Source organism: Haliotis rufescens, unplaced genomic scaffold (genome assembly GCF_023055435.1).
Source record: "Haliotis rufescens isolate VD_foot unplaced genomic scaffold, xgHalRufe1.0.p SCAF_1, whole genome shotgun sequence".
In the NCBI taxonomy this organism is placed as follows: domain Eukaryota; kingdom Metazoa; phylum Mollusca; class Gastropoda; order Lepetellida; family Haliotidae; genus Haliotis; species Haliotis rufescens.
Window position 1 is genome coordinate 75,623,607 of NW_025963779.1, and position 15,441 is coordinate 75,639,047.

The following is a 15,441-nucleotide window of genomic DNA, read 5'->3' on the forward strand; positions in this document are numbered from 1 at the left end:
CATCACAATCGTAACGCTACATAAGTCTGTCGTTGACCCACATCACAATCGTAACGCTACAGAAGTCTGTCATTGACCCAAATCACGGAATCTGGAAATGTTACATTCCGGCAAGGTAAACTGTAATGATCTTCCCGTATCCGGAGTTCGGATCCAGATATGTGAGGTGGGGTGAAATGGGATTACCGTCGCGTTCAGGATTATTGCACTTATATAGCGACGTGCATACACACGTGCGTGTGGCTGCTTGTACAAGTCTGGACTTATGACGGTTTTATAGTGCTAGCTCATCGAGGAACAGTGCCACATTTTAAGACCATTAACACGGATACCCCACTCCCCGGGGAGCAGAAGGTCGATGGTCGGATCCTAGGCCGAGTTATACCAAAAACATGTTAAAGCATGGTACTTGTTGTTACCCTGCCTGGCACTCGGCACAAAGGGGATAATAACAAGGACTGGTCGGATCGGAGTCAGGGTATCCATGTTAAACACACACAGACAATAACATGAATCAGGAAAGCCTAGTTCCCGTGAAGACCCGGGGTAGAATAGGTCTTCAGCAACCCATACTTGCCGTAAAAGGCGACTATGCTTGTCGTAAGAGGCGACTAACGGGATCGGGTGGTCAGGCTGCTGACTTGGTTGATGCATGTCATCGATCCCAATTGCGTGGATCGATGCGCATGATATTAATCACTGGATTGTCTGGTCCAGACTCGATTATTCACAGACAGCCGTCATATAGCTGGAATATTGCTGAGTGCGGCGTTAAACAACAAACCTAACCATGAACGCCACGTAAACGTTAAAAGAACACATTTGAAACTTCCCGCCAAGCCTCCCCGACGTCATACCCATCATTGACCCAAGTTCGGATTGAACTGTGCCCTAACTCTAATCAGAGCGGTGGTCAGGCACTACACGACAGTGACCCGCCACTCAGAACCGAGTGCCAATCACCCCTCAACTTACTCCCACTGGGTGTGAGGCTAGTCTAGTTTATAAAATATCAGATCAGGCTTTCATTGTGTTATAGCGACAGACTGGGCTCCCTCTGGAATCTGTAAATGCATTACTTCTCTAGCGTGTCTGAGGGAAATCAATTTAGTTATGGTTTAGAAGCACGTTGGCCGAGAACCGGACTAAACCGTGAGACATGACGGTTCTGCCTACATTTCCCAGATCCTCTTAGATGTATATCCGCTGTAATTCAAAGGCCTGGTCCAAATGTGATTGAGGCAAATTGTATTGCAAATACCAAGGGATTTGGCGTCTCCGCAACAACTGGATATGCAGCAAGGGCGAGAGGTGAAATTATTTATCAATAATTAACCGGCTGATTTCCCGACTTCGATTACTCCTGTTAAGCCCACTGTTTCCGAATTACGTTTCCAACTGGTTTCAGGGCTGTTTTTTACATTGTAATTACAGAGGTTTTATTTGCTGGTACGAGCGAACTCTATGGCAGCCCGACAAGGTCATCATGTTCCGATTGCTGCTACAGTCGCACCAAGTCCACCTGGGCCCACTTGCACAAAGCGATCTTCGCGCTACGACTATCGTAAGCCTATGTTATAGTATGGGAGTTACGATCATCTTAGCGCTCTAATCGTTTTGTGCAAGTGGGCCCTGGAGTCAAATGAAACGATTTATAGTGTCTCTTGCAAACATAGCAAGAGTCTATAAATACATAGTATATTGATCAACTGCATAACATTATTACCGTATGTGCATCAGAACTCCGATGTTAGGACTCCTAACAGACATACACTAGAAATAAATACTGAATGCTTAATGTAGTATCGAGTACTAGAGAGAGAGAGAGAGAGATGAGAGATGAGACATCCGTCTGTAAGAAATCGAGTCTTGACCAGATAATCCAGTAATTGACATCATGAACAGTGATTCTATGCAATTGGGATACGATGACTTGTATCAATCAAGTCCGCGAGTCTGACCACCCGATCCCGTTAGTCGCCTCTTACGACAAGCATAGTCGCCTTTTAGGGCAAGCATGGGTTACTGAAGACCTATTCTACCCCGGATCTTCACGGGTCCTCTGGCCTCATGAAAATACATGAGCTTTTGTCTTTGTTCGTAGAGTACTGATTAATATTCATATACTTAATGAAGTATTTGGTGCTGGATAATGTTCATATGTTTAATGCTGTATTTAATACAGAATGGTGCGTGAAAAAAACATTCACTTACCCACGTGCCTTGTGTGCATCGATGGGTAAAATGATTACGCGTAGAAACTGAGGCTTAATTATAGAGGCCGCAGCTGAGCTGTCTACGCCCTATTGCACTAAATCACTGTCGCGACTACTCAGGAGAGTCGACTTAAGTCGTTGACTTGGCTGATTGCGTGTCCTTGTACACCAATGGTATGGATCATTGCTCATGCGTTCAATCACTGCATGGTTTGCTTAAAGACCCGATTATAAAGAAGCGATTATATAGCGCTACGACTGTCGCAAGTCAATGTTGAAGTACGCAGGATCGTCTTAGCCCTGAGATCGCTTTGTGTAACTTGATATAGCATTCACTCATTCAGAACGTAGAATATCCCAAGTCCTTCACTGCTGTACCCATAGTTAGAAATGTTACTGAACGTTCACTTATAATTAATTTAAAATTCCGAGATATATTTCCATCTTGCTGGTCGTAAGAAGACGACCAAATGGATCGAGTGGTCAGACTCGGTGACCTGGTTGATTGCATGTCATCGTACCCCGACGGCGCGGATCGTTGCTCACAATATCGATCACTGGATTGCGTGTTCCAGACTCGACTATTTACAGGCAGCCGTCTTATGGCTGGAATATTGCTGAGTGCAGTGTAAAACTACAAATAGATAAACAAACACAAATATTGAAACCTTTGTTGAAGAATATTTCAAATTTTTGTATCATTGGATAGCTGGTTTGTTCAAGGTAAGGTGAGACATTATTTACAATCGTCGTTCATGGATGCAATATCGTGATCATGAATCATGACCAGGATCAGGTGAAGGGTGCGTCATACATGTGGGGATTCGAACCGGGAATGGCAGGATTTTCGATCTGCTGATGTTAAGAACATTATCTACTAGGCTGCGCCACGTGTTGCATGTTTTCATGTACTTTGTAATTCGGCTTGTCCTCGCTGAAAGAAGGCAGCATCTTTTCAGGATTGTTACCACGATACACTCACTTTTGGAAGATTCATACGAATTATATCATGAAACGTATGTCGGAAGAATTCGCACATCCCGTTGTCCTACAAATTACGAGTTGTTAAAATATTCTGCACTCATTCAGAGCGCAGATTAAGAGTCATATTTTCATTAAGTACGCACCACACGGTCGTTTTTGTTCGATGCGCTTATCAAGTAATGATGTTGCATAATTTGTTCGCTATTCTATTTCGGTTACCCACGGATGTCTCAACTTTCTCGCGTCAAAAAGCCATAGACAATAAGACATTGATCACTTTTCTTACTCTCGCGTTGTGTGAATTCATTTTTTCATAATCATTATTATTTTTATTATTATATGAACTGTGAATGGAGTAGCGTGACAAAGGCAATTTATTTGGTATATGCCCCCTTCGTCACAGGTTTTGTTTTGGCTGCCTCACCAAAAGCAGTCAAAACAAACATGGCACGTTGCACGAGATACACGTGTGATTGTGTGTTGCACGTGCTGATGACGTCAAATATGCTTCCTTAACTATTGTGTTCCGAGTTTGACGCAAACGAGTTTCCAATACTTCATCAATGTGAGAAAAAGTTTTAATTTCAGGCGACGTGAATATTTGTCGAGAATGTTAGAAAATATCTCATTACGTGGTTATTGATGAAATGTCATTTTCTAAATGACGTCGTTCTGAGCTGTGATATTTCGTCCACCACAGATTCTCTCTCGATGCATTTATTCAATATATCGAACATTTTTTGTGATGAACGTGCATGTCGTAATGAAATAATAATACAGACTACCGCAGAAAAACGTTCTCGATTTTAGATACTTACGGTGAATATGTTTTCTCGTCATTGATTGCTTCAGCGAACAAGCTATGATAGAAAACAGCCATATTATAAGGGGCGATTGTAAATATAGATAAAACCAAAAGCTGGCATTAGCTGAAGTACATTTTAATCAATCACACTGAAATTTGTACACATTTTAACACTAACACTGCATTAATATTGACAAGAAAACTATGTTATATATCATAATCTCATTATTAATTATTGGTGAATTGTTCTTCGGAAATATCCCTCATGCACGTAAAGTAACGCGGTTCGTTAGTTTAACACTTCATTGATCTGGAAAGTTGTAGTCCAACACGGACTGTCGAAGTAAAAAAGAATCCACTTTTCTTATTTCTGTTTTATTGGCTTACATTCAGACAGCAAACAATGACACGCACAGAGCCAATAGTTTTTGCTAAGGATCTCTGGCCTTATGGTGTTTGTTTGTTTGTTGTATAACGCCGCACTCAGCAACATTCCAGCTATATGACGGCAGTCTGTACATAATCGACTCGGACCAGACAATCCAGTGATTGACATCATAAGCATCGATCCACGCAATTGGGTGAGTGAATGAGTATGGTTTTACGCCGCTTTTAGCACTATTCCAGCAATATCGCGGCGGGGGACACCAGAAATGGGCTTCACACATTGTACCCATGTCGGGAATCGAACCCGGGTCTTCGGCGTGACGAGCGAATTTTAACGCTTTAACCACTAGGCTACCCGACCGCCCCCTACGCAATTAGGATACGATGACATGCATCAACCAGGTCAGCGAGCCTGACCACCCGATCCCGTTAGTCGCCTGTTACGACAAGCATTGTCAGAACACCCTTATCAAATGTTGAGTAGTATAATTACAATCAGACTTTACTCCTATACGATAAAAAACCACTATGAATCTGAATTATTATTATTATTTTTGTCCAGAGGGGGGATGGGTGTGCAGGGGGCCCGGGCCTAAACAGCCCCACCCACCCCCACCCCTCCCCCTACCCCCTATGAACTCCATTGCTTCGACAAACGACATCGACAAATGTAGATTACAAGACGTTGCGTCCACAACAATTCCCACTTGAACAAGATCCACGATTCCACGTGAGCACAACGAGGCCACTTAAACGTATCTCGCGGTTCGATCTTGTCACCTGCGACCTGAAATGCCTTTGTTTTTTTATTACATCTGTGTGTACTTACAGGGAGTTTAATGGATACTTTCCTTTATTAGAACTTTTTTTTCTATAGAAATTACGAGGTCATAAAGCCTACCGACTCTTCTCCGCGCTGTCATTGCCGGTAACAGAATGGGATCTGCCTGATCGGAGGCTACAACCGTTTCGTTGTGCAACTGGTCAATACGTCTGGTGGACAAATTCACACTCTCTACACAACTGGGATATGTTTTCACAAATGACATGTCTATTCCGTGCAAAAAATAGTCTAATTTAAGAGTAACGGACGTCATACTTGCATTGACGTTCTTTGAAGAGCGATCCCCATGAAGGACCCTGTCTTAGCGCTGTTCTGATCCTGAAAACAAATTTAGTTGTAGTGCAAAGAATGCGCTGGGCCGCTTTCAGCCTGTCTTTCCCCTTCCGTCCAGCCCTTACTGTATGTTATATCTCCAAATGAAGCAAGTCTAGATTTTCCACAAGTTCAGGTTCTGAATCCCCAATCCTACTGGGGCGTCTTTTCAATTTTAATGTAGTTGCTTGTTGCTATCACTTCTCTACTTATATATTTTCAAAGGCTTAGCGTTTGTCTAGTTCTAGTCCAGTAGACCTAAGAGTAGTTAGTGTTGTGAAAGTGATGCATTGCATGTTACAGATTCAGGTCCGAACCGTATGGCCGACAGTCAGCACATGTGTAGAGTTTGTTTGTTTGTTGTTTAACGCCGCACTCGGCAATATTCCAGCTATATGACGGCGGCCTGTAAATAATCGAGTCTGGGCAAAACAATCCAGTGATTGACATCATGAGCATCAATCCACGCAATTGGGATACGATGACATGCCTCAAACCAAGTCAGCGAGCCTGACCACCCGATCCCGTTCTTCGCCTCTTACGACAAGCATAGTCGCCTTTTACGACAAGCATGGGTTGCTGAAGGCCTATTCTACCCCCGGATCTTCACGGGTCGGTGAACCTAGTAAAATGCTTTATACGGGTTCACATGTGTAGAGCGAGTGAGGTAAAGTTGACGTCGCATCGGCATTTTTAGCATATCAGTGACGAGAGCATGTGTAGAATAACGTCAGTGAGTGAGGTTTTTTTAGTCAAGTTCTATCACGGCGTGATAATCAAAATCAGGGTGAGACGGGATTCGAACCCACAATCAAAGGTTTCTGGCATGCCTAGAGGGCGCAGCTTTGCACAGCGAATTGTAGCGCCTTAGACGACTGGGCCACCTGTGCCCTCTGCACTAGCGAGTCAATTATGCATATTTATGACGTGCCAAAACCACAATGGAATAGCGTGACTCCATTGTCATTCCCAGCTCCCTAGAGAGTATACAACCCATGTTGCCTGTGAGACGCTAGAAGATTAACAGTCACATTACCATCTCATCCTACCGGATACCCATTCACTGCTGGATAAACATTAAGGTAAAAGCAGACTACATGCTGCTTATCAATGCAAAACACGAAATAGGCAAAAGTCCTTGGTCAGTTAATGTTCGTAAAACCTGAAAGAAAACGGTTTTTACCTTGCTTATCAGTCGCTAATTACCATGGGCCAGTCCTTGATTTTTACGATATTTCATGCTTAGAGTTTATGCCATGCAAACCTTAGATAATTGCGACTGGATCACTGGTCTTTGGGATGATCAAGGTCAAAAGGGAATGATGTGGTTCCAATGCATAAGTGTTCGCCCAGGAACGTAGCGTTTAGATTAAAATAACCAAATTATATGTTTTTAACTATCAAACACCCCTGTCTTTATGGAGAGGAGCTTGAGATGGCGCATCGTTCCTGGTGCGTTATATAGAGATCGTGTGTGTGTGTGTGTGTGTGTGTGTGTGTGTGTGTGTGTGTGAGAGAGAGAGAGAGAGAGTGTGTGTGTGTGTGTGTGTGTGTGTGAGAGAGAGAGTGTGTGTGTGTGAGAGAGAGAGAGTGTGTGTGTGTGAGAGAGAGAGAGAGAGAGAGTGTGTGTGTGTGTGTGTGTGTGTGTGTGTGTGAGAGAGAGAGAGAGTGTGTGTGTGTGTGTGTTTGTGTGTGTGTGTCTTGCGGGGTGCTACATAAGGTTACCCATGCTCGATCATGCATATGCCAGTATGCCAGCAAACCTCAGCGGCCACTGGTTGTGTCCTGGGGAGAGTCTCCCACTCCCTGAACCATATCATTTTCCCTTCCTGTAATGCAACAGCTCTAAAGGAAGCAAGTCTAGATCTGCCATCTCACTGGGGCTCCATATAAATGGAGTTATTAATTTTGTTTCTATCAAAATTATACATTTTCAGAGACTAAGCGTTAGTCTTTCCTGAAGACTGCCTCGGAATCCGCAAATGTTTGTTTGTTTGTTTGTTTGTTGTTTAACGCCGCACTCAGCAATATTCCAGCTATATGACGGCGGTCTGTAAAATAATCGAGTCTGGACCAGACAATCCAGTGATTGACATCATGAGCATCGATCCACGCAATTGGGATCGATGACGTGTATCAACCAAGTCAGCGAGCCTGACCACCCGATCCCGTTATATAGTCGCCTTTTACGACAAGCATAGTCGCCTTTAACGGCAAGTATGGGTTGCTGAAGACCTATTCTACCCCGGAATCTTCACGGGTCGAATCCGCAAAGGGATTGTGTAGGCAGTGGATATCTAAAAGTTGCGAAGAAGTATTGCTACACATACGGCATTTGTATTTCACCGAGGTAAGTATAAATTCTGTTCTGCCGCCACTCACCATATATGGACAAATGGTTGAAGCTTACAGCATGTAGGCGTGACATTTGAGAGACACAATTAACATGTATGGCTTTTCTAAAACCCTGATTCAGCTGACTCACTGAACTGAAATAACAAGGAGAATATCTCAGACGTGGTATTTAAACAATTCCCAGGAGCATCCTTTGTAGTGAATGAGTGGGTGTGTGTTTCATCTTCGGTCGTTATCGGCAACATTTCCGCTATTTCACGGCGACCTGTAAGTAACCAGGCCCCGACCAAGCAAACACATGTAACATGGGAAGGAATCCCAGCCGTCGGGGTACGAACACACACAATCTGCCAGGCAAGGCCATACACACACTGAATAACGATATTATTGTAATTTTAGCCAGTGCATTTACAACCATCGTGCGGTATACCAGCGGCGTGTGCTGCCCCGGGATCCCAATGTACGGGAGTACTAATAGACTAAAATCTTGTCTCTGAAATGAACATATCGTACATAAAAAAAACAGTTGTTCAGTTATCTTAATAAAAATATAATAAAAAGGAGCCCAGTGACTCTCTTCATTCCTGATACTGAAGTGATCTAGACTTGCCAAACATTATAGACTTGCATGGGCTGTATTTGATATATATTTGTATCAGGGTCTGTAAGACAGACTAGAGTACTAAGTATATAAGCTTTAGTTAACGGGTATATAATGTATATATAAGGTCGCCACGGAATCCCAATGACGTCTCGCGATTTTATATGAATGAAAAAAGTAGTTCCGGTGTGACAGGTCACGGTTATCCAATTAAAACGAATAAAACGAGGTCAACCTTGTATGACACACGTGTGACGTACGGATTTAGTACCTCACCACCTGTCCCTTCACTACGTGAGTAACAAAATGGTTTAGCTGACGGGTTGTGCATTACGGGGAATTCCTGTATAAAGTTTTAGCTCACGGGTTGTGCATTACGGGGAATTCCTGTATAAAGTTTTAGCTCACGGGTTGTGCATTACAGGGAATATACTGTATAAAGGTTTAGCTCACGGGCTGTGCATTATGGGGAATACCCTGAACAAAGGTTTAGCTGACGGGTTGGCCATTACTGGGAATTTCCTGTATAAATGTTTAGCCAACTTGTTATCGGGAATATCCTGACAAAGATTTAGCTTACGAGTTGTGCATTACGGGGAATATCCTGTATAAAGTTTTAGCTCACGGGTTTTGCATTGCGGGGAATGTCCTGTATATATGTTTAGCTATATAACTGGTGGGACATTATGGGGATTATCCTGTACAAAGGTTTAGCTGACGAGTTGTGCATTACGTGGTTTTACTCGTATAAAGGTTTAGCTAACTGGAAAGGCATTATGGGGAATATCCTGTACAAAGGTTTAGCTGACGAGTTGTGCATTACGGGGTATACACTTTATAAAGGTTTAACTAACTGGAAGGTCATTATGGGGAATATCCTGTACAAAGGTTAGCTGACGAGTTGTGCATTACGGGGTATACTCTGTATAAGGGTTTAGCTACCTGGTAATGCATTACGGGGAATATCCTGTACAAAGGTTTAGCTGACGAGTTGTGCATTACGGGGTATACTCTGTATAAAGGCTTAGCTAACTGGAAGGGCATTATGGGGAATATCCTGTACAAAGGTTTAGCTGACGAGTTGTGCATTATTTGGTATACTCTGTATAAAGGTTTAGCTACCTGGTAATGCATTACGGGTAATATCCTATATAAAGGATTAGCTCACGGGTTGTGCATTACGGGGAATATCCTGTATAAAGTTTTAGCTCACGGGTTGTGCATTACGGGGAATTCCTGTATAAATGTTTAGCCAACTGGTTATCGGGAATATCCTGACAAAGATTTAGCTTACGAGTTGTGCATTACGGGGAATATCCTGTATAAAGTTTTAGCTCACGGGTTTTGCATTGCGGGGAATGTCCTGTATATATGTTTAGCTATATAACTGGTGGGACATTATGGGGATTATCCTGTACAAAGGTTTAGCTCACGAGTTGTGCATTACTGGGTATACTCTGTATAAAGGTTTAGCTACCTGGTAATGCATTACGGGGAATATCCTGTACAAAGATTTAGCTGACGAGTTGTGCATTATTGGGTATACTCTGTATAAAGGTTTAGCTACCTGGTAATGCATTACGGGGAATATCCTATATAAAGGATTAGCTCACGGGTTGTGCATTACGGGGAATGTCCTGAATAAAGGTTTAGCTCGAGGGTTGTGCATTACGGGGAATATCCTGTATAAAGTTTTAGCTCACGGGTTGTGCATTACGGGGAATTCTTGTATAAATGTTTGGCCAACTGGTTAACGGGAATATCCTGACAAAGATTTAGCTCACGGGTTTTGCATTGCGGGGAATGTCCTGTATATATGTTTAGCTATATAACTGGTGGGACATTATGGGGATTATCCTGTACAAAGGTTTAGCTCACGAGTTGTGCATTACGTGGTATACTCTGTATAAAGTATTAGCTAACTGGAAAGGCATTATGGGGAATATCCTGTTCAAAGGTTTAGCTGACGAGTTGTGCATTACGTGGTATACTCTGTATAAAGGTTTAACTAACTGGAAGGTCATTATAGGGAATATCCTGTACAAAGGTTAGCTGACGAGTTGTGGATTACGGGGTATACTCTGTATAAAGGTTTAGCTACCTGGTAATGCATTACGGGGAATATCCTGTACAAAGGTTTAGCTGACGAGTTGTGCATTACGGGGTATACTCTGTATAAAGGTTTAGCTAACTGGAAGGGCATTATGGGGAATATCCTGTCCAAAGGTTTAGCTGACGAGTTTTGCATTACGGGGTATACTCTGTATAAAGGCTTAGCTAACTGGAAGGGCATTATGGGGAATCCTGTACAAAGGTTTAGCTGACGAGTTGTGCATTACGGGGTATACTCTGTATAAAGGTTTAGCTACCTGGTAATGCATTACGGGGAATATCCTGTACAAAGGTTTAGCTGACGAGTTGTGCATTACGGGGTATACTCTGTATAAAGGCTTAGCTAACTGGAAGGGCATTATGGGGAATATCCTGTACAAAGGTTCAGCTGACGAGTTGTGCATTACGGGGTATACTCTGTATAAAGGTTTAGCTAACTGGTAATGCATTACGGGGAATATTCTATATAAAGGATTAGCTCACGGGTATAGTGTAGAAGCGGTCCTTAACATCTTACCGTTCAGCTGCACTTGATTTACACGTTTAATGCCTGCATGTAGCGTTGTGACGTGGATGTACAGAAATTATAACTTTCCATACTGGTCGTTAACAATGTCAACAATGGTATAACTTAATGCTGGGATTAACAATTGTAAAAAACACAGATCGTCTAGAAGGCAGTTATAAAATTTCCACCAAAGATCTCAATCTCCATTTGTTAAACTTTCTTCTTTGCAAAATATTTTCAAAATGCAACCAGATACATGGTGTGAACACACACAAAAAAGGCGTCAAACTGCAAGCGTGCAGACCACAAATCAGGAAGACTCAAACAGATTGATGTGGATGAAAGAAAACGTAAAACTTCTGTAATGACAAACTGACCACAAATACGAAAAAATAAGGAACGTCCACGTTTCTCGAAAAAAACGCGTGATTGTTGCGTCAGGTAAGTTTTAGTACATAATTGGCCGCGAGGGGCAGGGTATATACGTCAATGTATTGATTGTGATGCGATGCCCCTTGTCTTGGTCTGCCAAAGTTCTGTACGCTAATGATTACACTCACGGCTGTTTGTCTATATGACTGTACACATGTACGTGTATATGCTTACCACTGTACAGTATGAAGGAATTCTCCAGGCTACACTTATATAATACGTGCATGGGATATGACTAGGCTTATAACTTTACACTTATGGCAATCGGCTATGAGTATAGACAACGACTTACGACTTTCATGGATTTACACTGATATTTGTTTGTTTGTTGTTTAACGCCGCTATAAGCAATATTCCAGCTATATGACGGCGGTCTGCAAATAATCGAGTCTGGACAAGACAATCCAGTGATTGGCATCATGAGCATCGATCCACGCAATTGGGATACATTGACAAGCACGAACCAAGTCAGCGAGCCTGACCACCCGATCCCGTTATTTGCCTCTTATGACAAGCATGGGTTGCTGAAGACCTATTCTACCCCGGATCTTCACTGGTCCGTTTACACTGATAACTTTCTACTTGCTTATGACTTAACGCGTGGACAACACTTATGAATACACTATTAGCTATACATTATGAATTTAATGAGTGAAGAAACAGTATTTCAGTCGTGTGAGAGAAAAGCTCGAAGTTATGCAGGGCTTAGACACTTACCACATTAGTAAACCCACGAGCAGGGGTTCATTGGAGATTCGAACCCACGATAATAGGTTTCATGCTTATGACAATTTTCATTCCATATTTTACCTTTCTTTTTACCTTTATATATTATCCTCGTTGACTATGTATTACCCAAAGCGAAAAAAAGGGACTATTTTTTACATTTTTATATTGAAATACACCTATATATAACCGTTCATATATAACTATTGCCACCGTGTTTTTAACACACATCAATCAATATGGCAGAGTGAAAGAACATTTTTAAAAAAAATGAAAGGATGATAAACTTCCAGGAAAAAACCGTTTACACCCATGTTTGATGGTGTCTAAAAATAAAACAAACAAGAAAGGTAATGTTATTCGACGGTCAGGTATTTGATAAGGGTATCTTGGTTTTTTTGGCCTTACATTTGCTGTATTTAGTTGACTGTTTTCAACCTAGTAACGTTTACATAACGTTGGTATTTTATTTTCAAATCTAATTTCCAAGAGAGTACTTTCTCTTGCCCGGTAATATATAATAGTTTAAGTTAACATGACACAAATGACGAATGGCACTAGACTCACATCTAGTCCCTGAAATGAACATATCGTACAGATAAAAACAGTTGTTCAATGATCATAATAAAAATATAATAAAAGGGAACCCAGAGACTCTCTTCGTTGCAGTAATCTAGACTTGCCAAACATTATAGACTTGCATGGGATGTATTTGATATATTTTTGTATCAGGGTCTGTAAAACAGACTAGAATGTCACATACATTTAATTAAGCGCACAAACATAAATATATTGTACTTATTAAATGTATTACTTCATTGTTTTTGTCGTAAGGTATTCGAGATGAATGTTGAACAAATTGTCCCATTTGAAAACATGTGCGACAGACAATTAAAAAAAATGATTAGACTATAAGCAAAATATATCTCTGATTTCCTGACAAGTTTAAAATACAGTTGTTAAAAAAATCAAGAGGATAAACATACGCTTACCTAATATTATCCGTATTATGACGATTTGAACAGTTTGAGCACATGTGTGTTGGGCGTCATGACTGAATTTACTTATATTCCATAATCCACTTTAAACCGTGTTAAGTGTTGTTATCATGGTAAGAAACGCGCACAGGGAAGTAATGGGGTTATTGTAAATTAAACAGATGTCACGTTTTGCTAATATTGTGTGTCTTCCAAAATTGTCAATGGATTATGTAAACAATAGATTAAGATGACGCCAAACGTGTCTTTATCTGTTGACAGTTGGATTAGGGGAAGGGGGATAATTAGCGTTGGAAGTACTCTAAGAAAATGCATCTGTTATTTCTCAGGGTTTAAAAAATTAAATAAACCCCAACATTTTGTATAATTATGTATGCTTATGTTTTAATAGTTAAATTTATATTTATGTCCGCATAAAATAAGTCTGAATTGTAATAATGAATCCTTGATCCACACGTAGTTCCGAGAAGACTTTTAGTACTCACCTGTCAAAATCTGACAATGGCTCCTCCCACTTATCAAAATCACGTGGAGTACAAGACTCTTCTCGCCTTGACAGACCAATCAGAGGTTGTCCACCATGTTGATCTTCCATTTAGACCAAAATTATGCATGGATTACGTAATACAAGCTTCTGAACATGTCTTATCAATGCTGGACGTTTGCTTAGACGATGCATATAATATATTAGTTTGAATGCTTAATTAATAAAACGTCTAGCATCACATTATATAGCCGTTGATTACTTTCAGGTGAAGGCAGCTTGTTGGCTTCTCCCAAATATCGCCAAGACGCCAACAATCATGCATATGTACTCGGCGACAGAAAACAGTTCCTAAAAACCTTGTGTTTTCAGTGAAAATCCTGCTAAATAAAGAAGGCGGCTTCTTTACTCCACGTGATTCGCTAGATTATTCACACATTATGCCAATTTATGTTAAAGAGCTCAGGTGACTTGCAGTCCCTGCGCTGCGATTGGTTGAGAGGGTCGTGAAGTTGTGAATACGAAATTAGCTCACGTGGATTATGAATCCTCTGGATTAGTTGAGGATAGGGCCAATCAGTGAGAAGCTGACATGACTGGCGTATTTTCCCACTGCCATTGTTACCAGAGAGTTAGCGCTCAGCTCAATTATCTGTATGTGTGTGTGGTATCGGCGAGGCACTAGAAGACGTCCCTTCAGCGCTTGCAGTTCGTACCATAAACTGCGGATATATTTAACCTAGATTCTGTGCGAGTGGATTGCGATGTGTTCATAATCAATTTACATGCGGATGGAGGTGTAGACTACGGACATTGTGATATGTTCCCCGTTGAAGTGCTTGTTCGCGGCGGTTAGCCCGGCAACTCCGCTATCTGGCCCTCATTGTGTGGCTGGCGAGTGCGACCCGCAGCCCTCGCGGACTTCGCCTCGTTTCGGAGGCTATTTCTTCATCCCAGGAACCAACATTACCTACATAACGAACGTACACATCGTGGAAGGACGGACAAGTCAACAAAATGTATCCAAATCGACACCCGGTAAGTCTAGAGCGCCGTGGAGACGAGATTCGAGGAGCGTCGGTCTACTCTCTTTGTTCCCAGTCGTGGCCGTTGGGCCCTCCATCACGTCACGTGGCCTACTATCTTGCCTAGTGATGAGTTAATGCAGAATCACAAAAGTGAATTGAACCTGGAATCATACTAAATGGTTCCGATTTTGGGGATTTCTGGATTCGGGATGTAGTTTGTGAAAGGAGTGAGGTTATCGTATTTTTGTGCGTTTGATTTCAGGGTCCGCCCCAACCAGGACAACCTTTCAAGTTCACGGTATCAGAATCGTGTGATCGTGTGAAAGAAGAATTCAGTTTCCTGCAAGCCCAGTATCACAGGTAAGAAACAGCCCAAATTTCAACCCAGCCAAGCAGAACGCGAGCACCCACTCCCAGCTCATCGCTGTTTTTATTTCCCTCCCGCTTCCACTGTTTACATGGGCTCGTGTAAGCGCCATGTTCACTCGACTGTTCAAGCCCCTCGAGTCCGGGTCACAACCGCTGCTGACATTTCAAGGTACTGGCGTGCCTTCTTGTCAATATCGTCACTTCTAATGTGATCGATGTAGGCAAAATAAACATCCACTTGTCAAGTCAAATGCTTTGCTTGTTTGACAGCCGAATATGT

The 15,441-nt window shown here is 41.9% G+C and overlaps 1 protein-coding gene across 8 annotated transcripts in view; it reads left to right on the top strand.

Moving 5' to 3' along the window:
* Positions 1-14,380: 14,380 nt before the first annotated feature.
* Positions 14,381-15,441, top strand: part of LOC124146822 (transducin-like enhancer protein 4) — a 42,730-nt gene continuing 41,669 nt past the window's right edge. For 6 of the 8 annotated variants that reach the window (XM_046517287.2, XM_046517292.2, XM_046517295.2 and 3 more), the window contains exons 1-2: positions 14,381-14,802; positions 15,055-15,152. In XM_046517287.2, coding sequence (XP_046373243.1) covers positions 14,782-14,802; positions 15,055-15,152 — 119 coding nt within the window. In that variant the 5' untranslated portion in view covers positions 14,381-14,781. The remainder of the gene's footprint in view (positions 14,803-15,054; positions 15,153-15,441) is intronic. The other 2 variants (XM_046517291.2, XM_046517289.2) reach the window with 1 other exon arrangement.